At 38.7% G+C, this 21,606-nt stretch overlaps 1 protein-coding gene across 1 annotated transcript in view; it reads right to left on the bottom strand.

The window, feature by feature from the left end:
• Window positions 1–21,606, bottom strand: part of LOC138224996 (endoglin-like) — a 36,552-nt gene that overhangs the window by 2,999 nt on the left and 11,947 nt on the right. The window contains exons 3-6 of the mRNA XM_069183453.1: window positions 17,848–18,002; window positions 9,056–9,163; window positions 2,461–2,626; window positions 984–1,143 (exon numbers count right to left, since the gene is read on the bottom strand). Coding sequence (XP_069039554.1) covers window positions 984–1,143; window positions 2,461–2,626; window positions 9,056–9,163; window positions 17,848–18,002 — 589 coding nt within the window. The remainder of the gene's footprint in view (window positions 1–983; window positions 1,144–2,460; window positions 2,627–9,055; window positions 9,164–17,847; window positions 18,003–21,606) is intronic.

Raw genomic sequence — 21,606 nt, 5'->3', positions numbered from 1 at the left:
ATTTAGTTTGGATGCCCGGAAGGGACCACTAAGTGTGAATCTGGTGCTACTGGGGAAAACATTGAGTGGTGAGGGTTATGATGCTGAGGGCTTGAGGAATTGTCTCTATGCTTGTATGGGCACCAGCCACACTGGGAATTGGGATCAGAGAGAGATCACTTGAGGCTTGATAGGCTTGATGAGGCTCTAGGCATCTCTAGGTAAGACATCAGTAGTGGAAACTGAGTCCAAAACTGAGGTCCTGTCAGGAACACAGAACTACCAGGGATCTGGAATAGAGAAATATGAGCTGGAGGCTAGAGCTTTTGGTATGCTGAACCAGAATTGAAGCAGAGTAAACAGCACTTAAGCTGGCCAGAAAGAAAGGAAGAGGATTGGGCGTGTAGGTGGTAGTCCAGTTGGACTCACAGGTTAAAGAGAAAATAGCATTCTGGAAGTCTCGAAGAGGAGGAAACTCCTTGGAAGCTAATGTAATTTCCAGTAGAGGCAGTGGTATTTCTTGATTTATGATAAATTGCAAACAAAAGACTTCTTGCTTGGAAACTTGCAGTATCACAGTGGATTGAAACAAACTGGGGGATCTGAGAGAGAAAATGCAACACCAATAGTAGCTGCAAAACAGAAATGCTTCAACACTGGAACAGAGATATCTCTTAATAATAAAGTAAAATTCATTAGTACAGAATGTCAGCTGAAGGCTAGAACGTGATGTTCAATAAATTGTGGAATGTGTTCCATGGACAAAACACCATGGAACATCAATCTGAAATTGCAAACAGAAGGATATTTAAATAAGCAACACAGCAGCTGGCTCGCAAAGATGAACTGACATAATTTCAAGACAACAGTACGCCACTTTCAAACCTATTTGCTATGAACCTTTCAGTCCTGTTTTTCCTATATTTGAAATGAGCAGTTATCAGTGGCTTCCAAGCAGTAATTAACTCTTTTTAGGGAACAAAAGTAGAGAAACATAGCCTTACCTGGTATTTGCGCTATCCAGTACATTAATAATGTGTACTTTCTTTATTGAAGCCTGATAGCTGCAAAACCGCTGCAGCACTTTATTTTCAAAGGTGAACTCAAGGAATTTTTCAGGGTAAAAGGAGGAATTGGGCACACATTCTGAATCACCGTTTTTGTCTGAGAAAGGACAAAAAATGGAAAATACAGCAATGACAAGGATATTATGTAGAGAGCTTATAAATGAAAGCTAAACTTATAATGCTGTCTTAGATATGAGAATCACTGATTTCTGAGTTTTTCAGAGCAGCACTGAAGTTCTACATGTATTTTTTGTACATAAAATGAAGATTGTAAAGTTATCTTGCACCATTAAGTCTTAAATGACTTCTCGCTGCTTAAAGCTTTTAATTCAATTTAATTTTCACTCTGTTTCAACATTTTGATCAGTACACAGCAAAAACCCACTAATAAAAACTGTTCTCAGGATATTAATCATAATGTTTCAATAACTCATAGATGCTTTTAGTCAGGTGTACCAAAGTTTTCATACCAGTTATGTGGCTCTATATCTTGATTTGTCTAATTTGCCTTGGTACTTTTCAATGTTTCTTTTTTAGAATGAAAACTATTAGTGTATATATATAAAAGTTTAGTGTTTTATAAGTTTATTCTGATACATTTTGATGGAATATTCTGCCCAATTAGAGGTGTTTCATGTCTAATTTATGCTATACCACCTTGTTAATGTTTTGTATTAAATTTGCATTTTTCGTATTTGGTCTTTTACGTTAGTGCAAAATTGATCTTCATTTAAACAGATGAAGCCTTGGCCAATTCAGTGTCCTTATCTGGAGTTGTGCTGTTTTCTTTCGATACCTGGATGACACACCTCATTGTTTAGTTCTGGTCTCCTAACTGTCCCCCAAGCCCGTCTACATTGTATGGGTGACAGGGCCTTCTCCTGTTATGCCCCCAAGCTCTGGAACTCTCTGCCCAAGGATATCAGAGAGTCACCTTCTCTAAACTCCTTCAAATCCAGATTCAAAACCTTCTTCTTTAGAAGAGCCTTTACTTAACTGGTTCCATTTTTACCCCTCTGCTTTTCCTAGTACCACCCCCCACGGTCTCCTCTGTATATTGTAATTGTGTTTTATCTTGTGAAATTCTTTTTATTTATTGTTGTTCTCATTCTGTAAAGAACTTTGAGAAGCCACCTTTAAAGGCGCTATATAAAATAAAGTTTATTATTATATTATTATTCAGTACACTGAAATGCTGAATAATTAAATTTAAATGAACAATTCAAGAAAAATATTTCACTACTTAATACTATATGTTGTGCATTGTAGCTTTTCTAAATGAAACTTGAGAGTATCTGTACTTTGCACTACTGATACACAGGCAATTCAAGGTCAGTTTAAATTTGTTCCGTTATGTAAAATGCTGATGATTTTTATTGTATGTGTTTCTGTGCCCTGTCTGGTTGGTACTCACCTCTCCCACCAGTAAAACTGATGTTAACAGGGTCTTGAAGCACTGTAAAAGAGGTGACACCTCCAAACTCCTGCTTCGCCCACTTTAAAAGATCACTGATATCTGATGGCAGGTCCTTGATACCTAAAGGTTCCCCCGGAAAAAATTTAATTTGGGATGGATTTCTCTGTGAAAAATAAAAATAAATTAGTCTCCCTTGTCTAAAACACCAGCGTTTCTTTTCAATTGGCTTTTTAAAATGCTGATGCTTTTTCTGTTTGTAGTTTGTATCTCATTTGTTCAACCTTCCTACAATATCACTGATGAAGAACAGCTCTAAACAGTAGTTCCTTAGAAATCCAACTCTCAGTCACTTTAAGCTCTCATATGCTCAAGGCTTATTAAGTTAATGGATTTTCCAGTCAGCTCCTCTGTATCACTTAAATAGAAACACCATTCTATTACGTTTCTAATCATCAACTAAAAATAAGGATCTGTTTTAGTGACATTCCCCAATGCAGTGCTGTAATTAGGCTACAATCCTTAGAGACCAGACTTACACGTTCTTACAAAAAAGATAACGACACATATACTCAGAATCCCCACTAAGACACTGCTTGCATCGTTATTGATGACAGGTATCTGTGCAGTTTCACCATGGCCATCTTGCAAAGCTGACTGAGCTGGCCTCTTTATTCAGTGCTCTGATCAAGCAGCGCCCTCCCGGCAGGCTTTCAGGTTCTTTCTTTTTATTCTTGAACCAAACCGATTTGAAAAGGAATGTTTATTATCCTGAAGTGTAGAGAGCTCCCTGCACGACCCTCTTGGAGCCAAGGTCTTTCCTGAGCTTCCTGTCCGGGGACAGGAAATGAGACCTTTTTAAACTCTGTGCGTCAGTGGAGTTTGCAGCCTAGCAGAAACGAAGTGTCTCTTTTATTTCTAGGCTCTGTGCTGGGCCGGGAGAGGAATATGGAAAACTCAGAAAGTAAGAGACTGATCTGATACATCTTTTAATGTTCAGTTTGGGTGGGTTCTTGTTTTTTGTATATAAACTTCTGAGTCTCTGGTTTCAAACCTGTATTTAATTCCAGACCTCTCACACACCAGACCTGCTTTATAGATCGCAGTGTAAAAGATCTAATAGGTTGAGCCATTGGATAAATAAGTCTAGTGGCATTAGTATTGCTGGGGAGTAACAGTGCCTACATGGACCTGTTCCTGTGATCTACAGGTAGTGTAACAAGTTTTTGAAAATTACTGCATGTTTTTTTATCTTTGATCAACAACAATACCACAGGTGGGATGGACTTTGAGTTTCTTGCGATTTTCCTTAATAGGTCCTTAATAGATTTGACAGAAACCATTAAAAAGTATTCACTGAAACCTTTTAAAGAATTAAAGAATATTCTTCACATACTCTATACAGTGTGGATGGAACTTGTGTTGATTTCTCTGTGTCCTCATGTGTCTCGAATTTGTCTTAATCTTTTTTTTTACATTTTTCACTATTTCCCAGTTTTTATTTCAGCTCAGTTTTTACTGACTTCCTTTGTTTACTGCTGCACCTTGTGCTCAGAATCCTACCACAAACCTTTATTCTGGTTTTCAGGGGTTTTATATTAATTTCTACAGTGTACGCTCAAAAGCATGTAGAAAAATGATGTACATGATATGAAATGTGTATATACAGTACTCTTTCAACAGAATACCTTTGCTTAGTTTACATAGACTACAAATACTGAATAAAAAAAACTGATGTAACATAAGTAGTATATAAAAAATAAGAAATATAGCCAGTTTACAAGGAGCACATAAGATGTTACTTACAGTTAACTGAAAGAAAGTGTCCAGTGTACTACATTTTTTCTGTTAAATGCAGCCACTGTCCATTGACATATGTTTCCATCAATCATAGATTGTGCAGCCCAGCAATGTCATTCTTTATCGAAACCTGAAATAGAATCTGTTGGGAGGGTATCCACACCCAAACTACACACCTGGTTCAGATTGTGTATCCTGACTAGCTAGATAAATTAATGTGCTAGTGGACTGAACCATGTTCTCATTTTTTATTGATTGACTAAAGCAATCATTCTGTTGGTTGAAGTATGACATCTGCTTTTCAGCAACTCCACTGTAGGTTTTAAAGCTGTCTGATTATAGTGCTGTCTATGATGGGCATTTGTTGTGCCTGTGTTTGGTATGTACAATATACAGTATATTAATTGTACCGAGTGTTGTGGACGCTAAGTTCATGACATTCAAACCACCATTGCAGATCAAAAAGATTATTGCCATGAAACAGACAGAAAGAGATGAGTTTTCAAACTTTATCCTTTAACAGGGTTTTTAACGCTAATGTATTTGTTGAAATGTTGATTTCTATTTCCACAGAGCAGCCTGGGCACAAAAAAAATATTTTTGGAATGATATTCTGCAGCTGAATGGTGTTGTACATGGCTCAGAGAATTATGTGTAGATTACAGCTCTTCAGTTGTATCTCTGAGATGTTTAAACCAATTTCCCTGCTTGGACAATGTTTAAAATCTGATTGGAACAGATTTCTCACAATTCCCAGCACACATTTACAATCCTAATGAAATAATAACAAATGCCATCATATAACGGAATGAGTTACAGTTAGTTCATGTTTCTTTCTTAAAACAGTTTTAAAAAACTTATATTGCACCATAGCATTGCACAAAGTCATATTTATCTATAAAATAAAAATAAGTAATTGAATTATAGGAAACACAGCCATCATACAGTACCTATAATACTGTATGATGGGTTTTGTTCCTATGCGATCGAGGGTATGAATAATTGTAGTTGACACTGTATCTTGGGATGGCTGACTATGTTGGGATGTTTGTAGAGGTTCAACAAAAAGTTAGTGTGGTGTCTGATGTGTGAGTGCAATGTGACTGAGATCACCAAAAGAGTGGTTGTAGCTGGTGAGTACTGTGGAGGTGGAAGAGATGTACTGTACTGCAGCTGGAATGAAGTCCACACTGCCCACTGGGGCTCTGAGAGTGAGACTGGTGAACGCGGAGTTAAGCAGTAGAGGCTACTGGCTGTAGTGACTGCATGCGTAGTAGGAAGACGCCAAAGAAGAAGCATGGCCTAGATAGCTGAAGGCTGTCGGTCGCACATGCTTGAAGGTGTGTGAGAGTAGGAATGGTGTGAGGGGACACAGTAGGCACAGAAGATAACAGCCTTCCCCAGAAGGGGAACAATGTGTGAGACCTAGAAAGAACACAGTAAGGGAATACGTTGGAGGGGTCTGGCCTGTGGCACACCTTGGAGTGCTTTTCCTGGTGGCCTGTCAGGCTGGAACAGCTCTTCTCTCCTTGTCTTGTCATGCACAAGTGAGTGAAAACAGGAAGGCACATGCAATGCTCAAGTGAAAGAGTACAAAGATGGTGCGACCGTATGACTGAATGGTGGTCACTGAGCTGGAAAGGTCCAAGAGGTTAGAAAACCTGGGACTGTGAGACCAAAGAGCAAGAGAAGATCTGTAGTTCCCTAGTCCTGAAGTTTCAAGGGTGAGGTGGGGCTTTGTAGGCTCTAGGCTTGGCCAATAAACAGTGGGTTGTTTGCGTAGTTGATGACTAGAAAGCAGGAAGTGCAGCCGGAAGGACGCTGGCTCTGTGTCATGAAGGTAGTGGAGATGGCCTGTTTGCATCCCGGCTCTCTGGTAATGAGTCATGTCTGGCTTGTCTGTATTACAGGGGGGCAGAGACAGACCCCAGCAGTGCATACTAGAAAGTGGGTTGTTGTGTGTACAGTATATGTGTAAAAAGAAAGTTTCCCTTTTTTAGGGGATGGCTGTTTGTTATGTACTGTGGAAGAAGAAAAAGACTCACTGAAGTGAGTAGTAAGAGGAATGATTATGCAGAAACAGGTCCATAAATCAAAATAAGAAAGCGAAACAGACAGAGATACAGGCTCCACTGAAAGGTCTTTGTCGCAAGAGGTTAAGACAGCAATACAGTAATAGGACAATGGCATGTGCTGGGAAGGGGAAAGATCAGGATCGTCTTCCAAGAGCTGTTCTGGGCTTCCCATTTCGCAGAGATGAAATGGCCCATAGAAAGAGGTCCATCCCTCCCTTCTTCACTTACTAATTTCATTAACCCCACACAGACCTTTGGCAAAAGCAGCTTGCTGAGGTCAGTTTCAATGCTCAATGGCACTCCCTGACCACACTGGCTGTGTCCAACATCTATCAGTGGGGAGAAAAAAACCTCAAAGATAAGGTCAGAGTTGCTGAGTAGATTTCCTTGTTTATGAAAGAATTTGCTCTATGATAAAGAAAGAGGTCACTCAAACAATCAAAGCTTGATCATTTTTCATGAGACAATTGTATCCTAGAATACTTTTGACCTTTCCTAAGGAAGTGTAGATTGCGAAAGAAGACAGTTGCTGTGTCTTCCAGCATTTGCTATCTTTAGCAGACAAAAAGCAATTTTTCTAAAGTTCTAAAAAACTGGCACCTATAGGAATAGGTCTCCTATATGTTTCCAGCAGTACCACAAATATCATTGCTGTAGGAATTTGTGGCACCGGTGTTAGAAAGAAATTGTCCTTAAGCTATTTCCGAACAGATTTTTTGTGAAGCTCCGGGCCTACTTAACACTCTCAAACACACCCATACAAATTACACTCATATTGCAATCATATTGCACCCATTCACAGCTGTAGTACACCTATCACACCTGCATTCTCAGCACATCTGCCCAAGAACACCTTCACTACGCCCACAATGCCAGACAGTTTGGAGGTGCTTCAAAATATTTTTCACAGAAAAGGTCTTACTCAAAATGTACTGGGACATAAAAGCTGGGTTACAATCCGTTTTACATATTTTGTGTCGTGTCCCATTAATTTGGCACTTTAGACAAATCATCCTGCTGTTGTGTGGGATAACTGTTTTGTCCAATATAACAGTGCTGCAAAGATTTATCAGTCCCTAGTCCTCCCCCCCCCCCCAGGCTAAACTAGGAGAAAATTGTCCACCTCATAGTTAACGAAAAACATGCACTAATTGCTTATCGTGCACATGGAAAACACAAGGCCCTCATTTTTATCTTCTAGATTACATCAGGAATGAACAGTAAAGGATATGAAAAACGGGGAGGAATGCTTCTCCTGCCATCACTGGGGAGGCAAACAGTTTCAACCACTGACATTTCTTTGAAACTAACCATGCGTCTCAGATTATTTTGCACAGAAACAGCTGACTGATTCAGTGCTGTTCTCTGTCACAGTGGCGGTCATCCTCCTCAACATGTTTTCTAAAACATTTATTTTTTTACATTTTCATAAAAAAAAACATCTGTTCTTTGTCAACATTATTCAGACATCTTCCCAATAAGTCTCCATCTTGTGCTAATAAACCACTGACCAAATAAATTGTATACTATAGTACATGGCATAGTGTTAAAAGTACAAAATGCAAGACCCTGGAAACTTAAAGCGATACAGCTACAAAAAGTATTGAATATTTAAATACAAATTAAAGATATACTACACACATTTCCAATCTTCTGCTATAGCTGCTTTTGCATAGAAAGAGCAAAGTCACCAACAAATGGCACTTCTTGCATGACTCCTAACTATGGGAATACAGTATACATGCTGTGGCTCAGATAAACACTTGGTTTATTTGCTTTTCCATTAAAATATTTAGCAAAATTGGCAATGCAGAAACACAAATATGAAGGCATTATAAATTAAAACCTTGACAGAGCTTATAACTTGTTTTGGTAAAAAAAAAATTAAGCTTTTGATGATGTTCAGAGAGTGTTCATTCAGAAAGCGGAGTTAACCAAGCTGCAGTGTGGAGATGGAGTGGAGGAGGAATGCTTGAGACAAATTTGTGTTAGAAATATAAATAGCAGATTTTGGCAATGATTAGGATTTGGAACAGCTGGGTGAGATTCACTTGCTGTTGTTATCCCTCCCGAACTTCAGTTAACAATGGCCGTCTGACATAGTGCCACCAGCTTAGGGTGGATATTAGTGGGCCACGATATTACTGCTTTTGGCAAAAAACAGACTCTTGCAACTTCCTGGGCTTCTCTAGGCTCTTAGCGATATCACTTGACAGTCCCGTAAAGCACAGTGGGGTTTTAGGTGTGTCGAAGATGCAGGACTCTGACGTGTGTGTGTGCCAGTGTAGCAGGCCTGCAGATGTAGGAGTCATTGAAAAGTCTCAAACACAGTGAATTGCACAAACCCTTAATATGGTTTACAATGTCTGAAAAGTACTTTACAAATGTTTAATATTGTGTTTTTAATGTATATATTACAAAATGTTCAGGTGGGTAGCTGCGTCAGCATGCATAGGCTGCAAAGGAACAAGTAATACGTTTATTCCATTGCTCACACCTGAAGAAGGCTCCATGGCCGAAATGTTGTGTTTGCTTTCTTCTTTTTTTCAGCATGGAATAAACCCTTCTTGTTCCTATACTACAAAATTGCACATAGGTTTTATCTCAAAAACAAACAGAATACAATTTACTTTATAAAGACACTGAACTGTGTTTTATACCACAAGGAAAGCTCATCAAAAACCTAAATAATAGGGATAATGAATATAGTCTATACTCACATAGATTTGTACTTTTGGATCCGCTGTGAGGATGTAAAGATTTGTGGTTACGCTGGCATTCAGAATCAGAACCGTTTGGTTTGTAGTCATCAGATCTAGTAATACAACCTAAAGAACCACAAACAGGAAAAAAAACACTTTTGTTGACACAGACATGCCATGTAGATAATCGTTACAGTGATTACATTTCAGTAAGTAATTAATTGAACATTTGATACACAAAAGTAAAATATCATTCAATCCTAAAAAAGAACATCAGGCATAACATGATCAGAATTAGAACCCAATTTATCTGAAAATCCCAAGACACACTAACCAATCTCTTACAAAACAAATGTGATTTGCATGGGGCATACTGTATAATAGATTAAACACGCAAGTTGGACATGACAAAAGAATAGCAAAAATGATTAATGATACACTTTAATTTTACAGCTTTTAAATATATTTCTGAAAGAATCAATTTCATTGCATTGTGCTTTCAACCTTTCTAAAATAATAGCTTATAGGCAAAAAAAAATGGGAATAGTTGTTTCAACTGTCGCAAGCATGACCATTGCTGATATAGACATTAAAAAAATACATCAGAGTTTTACATTTTATAGGTGAAGTTTATGTCCTGTAAAAAAGAATAGAAAACCCTTGAAAACATTATCTGGGATAAAACGAAATGGTCCATTTGCACAGGATCAGGTTCGACCTCCTTGTTGATGTGAACATGAGTAAAAACATAAGACTGCAAACTCAGGGCATATAAACACTGAAAAAAGAGCCAGGCGAAACCACGGCAGAGTTTCCCCCAATGTGAGCTTCCGCCTGCAAGGAGGAAGAAGTCGTGCAGTCGTGTTTTTCCAGTCCACTCTCTTTCTTTGAGGCAGTTCCTTCAACGATCGACTCCCGCAACAGACACGTAGTCTGGCATTGTAAAAGAAGTCTGATGGCTAACAATTCAAATGTGTGAAAACCCACAGGAAATAAATTTGTTGTGATTAAAAAAGAAAAAGTGGGATTTTTTTTTCTTATCCTGCAGTGGGTCGCTCTGGGGTGAACGGGAGGCCACAGTAATGCTGAGTGAATGCCAGGGAGCCAGAAATCTGGCTGGCTCCTCAACCCAGCCATCTGAGGACTTGAGTCCTGATAGAATGAGCACTTCACGGCAATATCTCAGACTGTGAAGACAGACTGAGAGATTACGACCGAGGTCCAGGAGCCAGGAATAGCTGTGCTGGAGTGTGCTGGACTGCTGCGTCAATTCTGAAGCCCTGATGACCTGAGCTAATACAATTATTCTGGAATGCCCCTAATTGACCAGTCAGATTTAACTAATGGACTTCACTCTGGTCACTCATTTTCATCTTTAGTTCCTTAAGACAAAACACGTTCTGTTACTAATACTGCGGTCACACTACTGTATGCACAGAGAGTGGTGTACTGACTGATCATGATGCAGTTTGAACCTTCATCTTCAGAAGAAGGGTCCACTTTCAGAGCTGTTATTATTTGTATCGCATGTTTATCATTTTTTTTCCAAACAACAAAGAGTCACTTTAGCTTGGATTTAGTCAAATCTATAAACAATGCATTTCCATCAGTTCAAATCTCCCTCTCTTTTCCTTCCTCTGCTACAAACATCTCCTCCAGTATCTCTGCTTGTCTCACAGCCATGTCCTCCTGGATGCACTCTCACTAAAATAATAATAATAATAATAATAATTATAATTATAATAATAATAATATCTTCTGCTGAGCCTTTCAATCTCTGTCTGCCTGGCCTCTCTGGCATCTCCAGCAATTCAACATAACTGCCAGTCCAAGCCCTGATATTGTTCCACTTAGATTATTGTAACTCCATCTTGCTAAAACTATCCATCAACTCCATCTCAACCACAATTCTGTTGCTCAACCTTTTTTACAATGCTAGCCCTTCGGTAGTTAGCAGGTGATTGATCCAATGATCTCATATAACTGTTTCTTGAAAGAATCCAGGGTATCATATTCAATAGCCCTGCTGGGTATCATATTCATTACCCCCACAACCTTCTGAATAAAAAAAAGGATTTTGAATGCTTGATTCAGTTCCCCTTCTAGTCATCTCTGAACAGAAGACCATAAAGATGATGAGAGTATGGATCCAGGCAACTTTGCTGAAGCTAATTTACTGGCTTCTTTCAAGAAATGATTGGAAGAAATCAATTACCGTACCTGCTAAGTTATGAAACAGGCTAGGTGGGCTGAATGCCCTCCTCTCTTTTCTTTACTTTTCTTGTGTTTTTAAAAAATGAACATTTGTTTCTTTCTTCTAGAATAAGATATTGGTTCTAGTGAGCTAGTCAGTTTCGCTTTTTCAGAAGATGTAATCCTGTCAAAGTGCAAAGAGAAATGCTGCAATCGTTTCCTCTGCTGAAGCACTTTGTCCACACTCTCTACTTGCCATTCTGTACAGACAAGGTGCTGTTTATATTTTGCTATCCTGTGACAGTCCAAAAAAGCACTATTTGTTGTAACCAGGGAGACCAGATATTGCAGCTCACAATGAACAAAGGCTCTTAACCAGCAGCGCACCTGGTCAAGGCAAACTAGAGCGTGCCGCTTTTCAATGAAGGAGCTAAGTTTAGCTTCTCTTGGTCTCAGTCAGTGGGGATTCCCTATTGTCTTTCAGTACAGAACGTCCCCCTTCCAACTTGCACTGGGTAGGGCTGATGACAGCTCGCTACCTTGACCGTGTTGTGTTGTGTTGTGTAATTGCCCCGCTTAACTGAAGAATTTCTTTTTCCATGACTCATTGCCCATTTTTGTGCATGTGTGTGTTTTCACTGTAAATCTGGATCATTTGACCCATCACCCAAATGGTCTGAGGAAATATCACTCATGGCCACACACACACGAAACAGCACAATCCTGGCATCTAGCCCTGTCTCTGGGGTGCATATGTCACTAATTTCACCTCATGACTAAAGTGCGATTGGCGCCAAATGATTGGTCTTGCCCTGTCCTTGAATAGAACAGGAACCAAGCTAACCCACAGAGTGAATCTCTTACAGTAATGACAGCAGAGAGAGAGAGACTAGTGGCTATCATTTCTAGATCCACAGCATATTTCACAATATAATATTATATTATATAATTCACAAGCAACCCACAGAAAATCTTGTTTTCTGTGATGTGCTGCTCCACACGTGTAAACGTCCTAGGCCTTTTGTTGAAACCACGAATGCTTGTGTGGTCAGGCTGGCGAACACCATTTCTAATGTACCAACAATAGACAGGAATGTAAACTTTTCTAACTCACCACTATATGAAAAACCACAAGTGCCCTGTTCAGAAGATGCTCCACATTCCCACTGTGGAAAACTGTGTGTGGTGATCTCTTGGGAAGGGGCAAGACAGTGACTATGTGTGACTGTTGAGGTTCCGCGCGGGCTCGTGCCCTTTGCCACCCGTTTCGTCCCGCAACACCTGGGGCACAAACCCGGGTCTCCGGTGTAACGCAACAGGGAACCTGCCGCATGAGCTAAAGGAGACCTCCCCCAGTCCAGGCAGCTGAGGTCTCCGCTACGTGCAGGGAGGGCGATGACGTCACCATATCCGAACTAGCTCCGCTACATATGCACAGGAGAGGTTTTCTGTTTGCACCTAAGACAAGTGTCTTCCTGCAACTAAGGCCTGTGGTTTTATCAGAAAGAAATAAAACACATTGCAGGATGCTTGATGTGCTGGATGTTTCTGTCCTGTTTTGAGTGTGTCTGAAAGACTTCTGTGAGTGTCCTGTGCCTTGTGTGTTCCTTTGATATGTTAAAAGTCTCACCTACATTTTATGTACTATATAAAAGGAAAAGTGTAACTTCACTGTGTGCTAGGGGAAAAACGTTCTCTGTGTTACGCTCCCCTTCAGCTGATATAAATATCTCTGAATAAAAGATCTCCATTGGCTGAATCTCCTAACCCAAGTAAAGACCCAAGTCTTCGACACCTCCAAATATTCCCCTTCCTTGCTCTGTGCCTCTACGGCTTAATAACCCTTGGCCTTACGACCTTAGGCCATGCTAATGCTGCCCAAGCACTTCAAAATGAGAAGTAGATTTTGTATAGCTGTTCCTTATTTCAACATCAAAATTACTAATTAAATCATTTACAGGCAATTTGTCAGATCTAACTTTGTAACTGTGACAAATATTGTCTCATCGCTTCTTTTTTTACTGTAAAATGCCTGTTCACAAAGGATTCATATGAAATGAAAACTATGCAAGAATAATTTTTCATTTCCATGTTAATATTATACTATTTACTGTATATACTATATTATTGTTCTAATGTTCGATTAAAAACATAAATTATATCACAATGGTGCAATAACATTACAGATATTTTAGGGCAGCACATATTCTCCCAAAACTACATTCCCTATCAAAATATTAGAGATTCTCATGCATCACAGAAGCAAAGTGTCCTGTCTAAAGTAAAGTTGTAGTAATTGCCCAGAGTCTGCACAGATTGACATTTGACTCAACTCAATCAGAAACTACATTGTGTCAATCACATAATCTTTAGTAATTACATATGGAAGCACAACAGTAAATCAGTTCATTCTGCTTTAAATGGATCTTCAGCCCCAATTTCTCAGATCGGTTATTAAATATCGGTAACAAAATAAATTCATTGACAGTGTGGAAAAAATGGACTAATTTAGCACCGACTGTGTAGCAGACATTTCACTGAAGAAAGTTTCCAATGTGATCTGCATGCAGAGTTAACTACTAAGTTACATTTATCAGTAAAACTATTTCTGAAGTCAGAAACAATATTTCCATTGGATTAAAAATGAAAATCACAATGTAATAGGGCCGTTTCATGTCACTGGAAGTTTTGTTGCCTCATTCTGGATCGCAGAATATGGCACTGCTCATACCTGGAAATTTCATCTATTTTATAATGTACAGTAAATTGGAAGTTTTACATGTTACTGTGTACATTTTACTTTAATTGTGGTTTGAAATCCTCTCATCAATTCAGATCTTCCCAGCCCCGAAATATAAAAATAGTGTTGCAGTTCCCCTATATACAGTATGTGTAAGAATAGCATACTTTTTGTGTTTGGCTCCACATATGTCAGTTTAGAGAGAATGTACTTCCAAACCAATTTTCTGCAATCACAGCTGCGATTAAGACATTCTGTTGTTCTGTTGGAGAAATGCTTTTGCACTGATTTAGGAAGTCACGTTGTTGTATTTTTTGCCAAGTTAACTTTTCCCTTTTATTTCTTGCAGCTTGTGGTTAGGCATTTTTCTGCTCTCAGCCTTTTTTTTGTTTCATTTTAGTCTCAGTGTTTTAAGTTTGTTAGAACTACTTCAGTAAGGTAATGAGTGATTGAGATTGTTAGCAGTAGTAAATGTACAAATCTATCACAAAAGGCCTGGGCAAAGACAGGTGTATTTCTGGTTAGACCAAGACACTTTCAGTGATATATCTGTGTTAGTTATACAGATAGATGGCTGTGGTTTTGCTAACTCAAAAATGATTTTATTATGAAGTGTAAGAGTACAGGAATTAAAAAAACATTAACACAAACTTGAAGCATACATTAAATTATAAAAATATAATTTAATGTAAATCCCCATATTCACAAATAACTTTGAGTGGATTTATAGTTTACTTTTTTTAACTAAAATCTTTATTGTATAATCCTGGATGGATAACACTGTTAAGCTAAACATTTTTTGTTCCAATAGTTCAATCAGAACTTACAAACTCAGCCCTCAACAGTAATTCCAGAAAGCTAGCGAGCATTAATACTGTAGTTTTGCAACAGTGTTGTGTGTGGGTTGAATTTTGAAAGCCTGCTTCTTTGATGCACTTATATTAAAACAATATCTTGGCTAGATGTCTTTCTCTGCATGTGAAAGCATTTAAACAAACTGCAGGCAGACTGTCTTTGAATTAGACTCAGAGACAGGAAACTGACAAATGTTGAGACCATCATCACTGATTCAGAGGAAGGGGAAAACCAAAGTCTAACTTATATCCTGAAATTTCTTGGGAAATTAAAAGTCTAAAAGGTTAGTTATTTGAAAAATATTTGATAACTAATAAAGAAAGAAGGTGACTAGATGATTGCTAAACTATTGATCATCTAGACTGAAATGAGTGAAGATGACCAAAGAACTCAAAAGACTAAAAGAAAGCTCCAGCTGAATTTATGGGCCTCAACAGGACTGAACCAATTTCTGTGTTTAATATTCAAAATCTATTCAAATACCAAATTCCTCAAGAACAGAGGAAGAAAAAAAAGAAGGAATTGCTCATTACAACCACACACTGTTTACAGAAAACAGATTCCCCTCCCAGTTTTCATCTCTCTCTCCTGCTCCTCTAACTCTCTTCATTCGAACAATGAAAGTAGCAGGCCCTTGCTCACTCACCCTTGCTATTTTTGTTCCTGTGTTTTCAAGATACAATTGTTTTCCTTTTGACTGACTTTTTTTTCCTCTTGAGTGCCTTTTTTTTTTCTTTTTCTTTTTCTTTTTGCTGGCTCTGCTGATGTAAACTGGCTTCCCGTAATTCTTCTCTGTCCCCTAACCCAAGACGGCTCCAGTCTCTGGTCTAGGATCCAGGCCAAGGAGCCAGCTGCGTGCCAAACGATGACATCAAACTGGACTTTAACAACTCCCCCTTTGAACCGCAAAGCCAGCCCCTAACTCTCCTTTCCATCCTCTCCCGCTTTCTCAGAAAATCCACATTCCATCTGTCTTGTTTACAGCTTTGGCCACAGAGGGAAATGTTCAATTTCTGGAGTCAGGTCTGGGGAAGCAGTCAGCACTGCCCCGTTGTTCAGATATCATTTGTCTCCCTGTCTGCAAAGTGCGTGCAGTTTAAGACAGCATTTTTGGCAAGATCTTAAACTGGAGCAGCAAAGAGACAGGATGGTTCAAAGAATCATATTTAAAATTCCAGCTGGACGTTCACTCTCAGTGATCCACACAGAATGCAGTTGTGGTATCTAATATTTCACTTTAACTGGATGACTCCCTTTCGAGTAGTGTAAAAAAAAAGATTTGAATCAACACACTAGTGTAGCTAAAAATTCAACTAAAAATGCCAACAATACCCAGAGAGAAAAAATTACAAACGTACTTCAGTTCGTAAATGTATTTCATTGTTTTAGAAACTCTGCTTAGAGAAATTATAATGACAATTTTAAATGGGAGTTTTTTAAATCTAAATGTAAAGGGGGGTTTTCAACTAATGCACTTTTTAAAACATGTAACGTTTTTAATATTAAATGCAGTAAAAATAACACAGGAGCAAAATAGCATTAATAACCAACAAAACATTAAGAGGTATGTTAAACAGCAATGCATTCATAGGAACTTTAGTTTTATGGCTTGCCTGGTAGTTATATTCATATTATATTTGAATCTTTTTACTTAGAGATGTAGTAATTCCTGTTTTTTTCCCCGTTTAACAGGTAGATTTTCACTAATGAGCTGGACTCATAAAGTAGTGCCAAGATCCTTGATTTTGTGCATCTTTCAGGATGATTAATATTTTTTCATTTTTGAACCAATCACAGATTATAACACGGGACGTAATGGGTATTTAACTTACATTTTATGTATTTTCACCTTATGAGTGGTTTTAGAAGAACAAAATAATAATAATAGTTTTATAAGGAGGGATAATTGTATCAGCATGTAGGTGATGTGCCTTGAAAAATGTGTGTCCTACAGAGTCTGCCTCTGTAGGACACACATAACAACCAAACACGCAGAGTAGCCTCCTCTTACTTGTAATCTCTCTTGTGCTCTTCAGTTGTGACATACTGTACTGCCAGATGGTGCATGAACAGTGACTCCATGATCATTCCAATGCAATGTTTAAAGAAAATCCAGAAATGTCTATGCAGTTAGTTGGCTGAAAATTCCACTAAGTCAACAAGGGTTTGTGAAAAACACTAGAAGTATCACGTCTCCTGAAACTGGGAGGTCCTGATAACTGATATTTTGTTGTATGGTATCTACTGTGGAAAAGTACTAAAACCTTATTCACAGTCAGCAAAATAATTCTGCTTCCCATCAAACAGCTGTCAACAAACTTCCAAGTAAAACACTTTTGTTTAGGTTGGAAAAGCGATTTTACTCTTGTTGTTTTAGTTGTATAAAAAAAAGGCAAGAGTGGTTGACTTTATTCTTTATCACTTCTCATACCTCGGGATTTCCAGATTGCATGATAATAGTCATATGGTAACTGTTAGCTCTTGCCCTGGAGAAGAAGCAACAATCTTCAAGCAGCTGTTGTCAAGGATACAGCGCATGACCACATGTTTCTACTTGTCAAAGACAACAGCATAAAAGCTACTGTGAAGTGCCATAAAACGGGTGTCTTGGCCAATTGTGCATCATCTGGTATCAATTTAAATGGATAAACGTACCCTGAGAGCAGTCTTTGCAGTTCTGACTGTTTACATACAGTAATTTGTGATTTCGCCCTGTGAATGTATTTTATTTACAGGGTCTGTACCCACTTGAAGGTTTAGTGACTTGTGTACAGTTCCTTATGTGTTACAACTGCCCCATATAGAAGTGTAGAAAGGTATGCTTTACTTTGAGGCACTAGAAATCTCCATTATGTCGAAGCATAAGAAAAAATGGGGAAAGCACTGAAAAACATGGAAACCAACAAGGCTCCACAAGACCAGCGTGTCACTATGTACTCCAGCACTCCAGGAGTTTGAGGGACACAAGGTAACTGGAAACTCCAGAGAGAAGTCTGTTGGAGAAAGTTAGATGACAACTTACATTCTGATCAGAATTCTGAATTTCCAAGTTCAGGATGTGCACTTCTGTGTCATTGTTGGCGTATGAGCTCCAACAACCCACTGAAGCTTCGGTGACACTGATGAAGTCATTTTCATTTCCTGTCACCTCCCTTGGTGTGCAAGCAGTCAGCAATCCTGTAAAAGTGTAAAATGAATACTTATTTAATGAGCTGTATTGTTGTATACACTGTACAAACATTGTTCTATACTTGGCCTCATATCTGACCCTTTTACAGGGAGATTTTGTTATAAACCATGCTTACAACAATACCACATTTTTAAACGGACTAATCAGCAAGAATACATCCATCTTTATTGATTATGTCACCCTCGCAGTCATCATTTTAAATCAACTCTATAATCACCTCTTATCAAGAGCTGAATATAGCTCTGAATATCCAGCCTAGGAGGAAACTGGTTAGGGAAGACATTGTGTAGACAATGTTAACTTTAAAAGACTCATAAAAATCATTTTCTGAGATGGAATAAAACGTTCATGGGTCAGCAATATACTGTATGTGGTCACTCCAAACAACAGGCTTATATGGAACTAGAAAAGTATTTAAAATCCCACATGGAACGTCCAACAAAGCATTTAGGTTATACTACAAACATTTGGCCAACACAGGGACTGGGACTCTCGGCTGTTTTGAGGAGGCATTGGATAGAGCAAACTACCGGCAAAACCAAAGAGGATAATTTTCTTCAGTCTTATAAAGATCTAAAACTGGGATGGAAATTCAACTTTCAGCTGGACAATGACCCAAAGCTATACTGCACTAGTATACAAAGTTGGTAGAGACTTACCCAAAAAGATTGAATATAATAACTATTACGCCTATAATACGGTACAGTAATGTGGATCTTATGGTAATACTGCAATTAATGAATTCAGGGGTCTAAATACTTATTAATTAACACAATTCAGTTTTTCTCTTTAGTTTTGCTGATATTTGCTGAAACCTATCTTATCCTTACAAGTCCTAACTTTCAGCATTCATATGTTAAAGACTCTTTCATCTCACCCCAAAATGATGCTTTCTTGGCTCTCAACTTAATTGCAATCCTCAAGTGACACAACAGCTACTGCTACAATTCAAAGGTGACAAAAACACACTGGCAATTTTGCTTGATAGTCAAATAAAAAGGCCACCAGTGGCGTAAGCTTCCACTGTCTTACCATTGTCAGGGGGATGAAGGTTTCTACTATTTATGGGTGTTTGTGCGTGTTGTGAAAATGTACAGGGAAGGGGGGCTGTCTGGCCCTATTGTTGAAACCCGAGGGGAAACAGTTGAATTTTTTTCTGATGAAAGCTGCCAACATCTTTTAATCGCTCCCTGCAAGGACTGCCGTCTGCCGAGAGCTCCGTTAGCCTATAGGGAGTTTCCTGTTGGCGGTCAATAAATATTCCCCAAGAAGTAAACAGTGTCCTTCCTTAGGAAATGAGGGTCAGGTGTCGTTTCCTACACTATCCCTGGCTCAGTGACTGCCTCCCTTCTAGACTGAGTGCTGAGAGAGATAGAGCGCCCTATTGCTCTTTCTATAGGACAGGTGGCGTCACAAGCTCTCAGCAAGTGGACCTGAACGCCTGTCATGATTCAATGGTTGTGACCTTGGAAAGCAGGCCCTAGACAACAGCCTTAACTAATATACTTCCAGACAGGACAAAGCAGAGATGTAAAACGGTATTATTGGCAAACAAGTGGTTCTTGTTGATTCGCGTTACTTAGGTTTGTGAGATACAGCACTTAACACATTTCTTATGGACATATTGCTTAAAGCAGAGGAATAGAACAGTCCATGGAATTTGGATTTATTTTCAAGACAAGGGGCTTGGTAATCATTTAATAAGTTCCATTCAGGGGATGTGTTCAGCCAGTTGGTTATATGTTTAGATAAAGAATAAAGCTTTGAATAGCAGAATTGTGTGATATTGTAGGCAGTAACTTCCATCAATAAAATGCAATTAAATATTTTGATCTTCAATACTCTCAATTACTGCTACGTGTAAATGTAGTCAGAAGACACTTTGTGATATTGAAGGTGATGCGGAAGCAGATATCTCTTGAGAATTAGTCGACGAAAACCTTGCCTTCTTTTAAGTCTATCCATTTTCTAAACCACATTATCCCGTATAGGGTCGCACAGGATGCTGGTCCCTAACCCAGTAAAAAAAAAAAGTCACAAGGCAGAGATCATCCTGAAGGGAACATTCACATGGACACACACACTCACATCAGAGCCAATTTTTACAGAAGCCAAATAATCTGTCAGAATGGCTTTGGACTGTGGGGTGCAACCCATATGAGCACAGCGAGAATGTATAAACTACATGCAGAGAGGCCCCCAGGAACTGAACCCAGGGCCCAAGCTCTGGTAAATGAGGTAGTAATGATAACCACTGTGCCACCACATCAGCTCATATGTCAATGCATGTAGTATTTGTTTCTTATGCCATCTTGATTTTACATTGTTTTTACATAGCAGGATGTTATCATCAAAAGTGTGTTTTTTTGTATGCATTGTGTTTTTATTTTGGTTTCTAAAACTATATAGATAATATAAATGTAAAAGGCAATACACTGCTCATTTGCAGTTGAACAAAATGTATTCATCTTTATGAACAGATACTGTAAGATCTGTTTGGCTGATACAAAGCCAAATTCCAATTTCCTATCTTGGCTTCAGGAGCTGGCTTTTTAGCCCTGATCTCTATGTTTCTGTTTGACTTTGATGCTGGAAGGAGTTAGTCCCTGATGTATCCTCTTTTTAGCCAGACTTCCTTGTGGATTCCTGCTCAGAAGTTTTAAACATTCCACTCTACCACGACTACAAAAGACAAAATTCTAGTTTCAGTATTTAGATTGCTTTCTGTAAAAGTGTCAGTCTGTTCAATGATGAAATCTGATTTAGTTTCCAACAAAAACATTCTCAAATTTCTGTAACAAGTGCAGTAAAGCTATTACTGAGGTTTTGTGCCATAAGCACAAGATTCAGAGGAATACACTAAAAAGCAGACTATACAACATGAAGTCATACATAACTACATACATAATTATCATGTAGTCAAACATAGTGTCAGTTATTGTATGTAATGTTTTGGTTGGAAATGTTGCTGTTAAAGATTTAGGAGCTTTATCCCATTGTGACAAGAGCTGGGAATGAGACAGAGCTCTGTTCTGAAGTCAGTTCTAAAGCAAAGCTCGTCCTGCTCCCAGGCCAGCCCCCTGCCTCCACTGCAGCTTCCTGTCTCCAGGGGCAACAGGAAATGCCCTGTTTAGACGGCATGCCCAATGATGGCACCCTCTGAAAGGCTCTGGCGTGACAAAAGGGACATAAACAAGTCATGTCGCCAATCTGGTACTGTCCAGGAAACTTTGGCTCCCGAAAATGGAGTGGCAAAACTTGCAGGCAGTTGTTAATTAACAGCCACTTAATTTCTTCCAGGAAGCTCACCCAGCTCTTCACCTGTTGTTGCAGAAAATATGTCCTGTTTGTGTTTTTATATCCAGTATCAAGACTGCATATGAGCCAAAACCTTATCTAATGCAGTTCTGAATTAATAATGTTCACAGAGGCTGCTGATTAAAGGCTTTGGCTTGGTGGTCTTATCAACAGGGTATTGTCCTAATGGGGCACTTTATGCTAAAGTATAATGTCCAGAGGCACAAGTGGAATGACAGTGTTATATATGCTCATTCTGTTTGTATAAATTAAAGACAAAGTAAAGCATGAAGT

This window comes from Lepisosteus oculatus, chromosome 24 (assembly GCF_040954835.1).
Source record: "Lepisosteus oculatus isolate fLepOcu1 chromosome 24, fLepOcu1.hap2, whole genome shotgun sequence".
NCBI lineage: Eukaryota > Metazoa > Chordata > Actinopteri > Semionotiformes > Lepisosteidae > Lepisosteus > Lepisosteus oculatus.
Note: the sequence above shows the minus strand (reverse complement) of the source record. Positions and strands in the feature narration are given on the sequence as shown.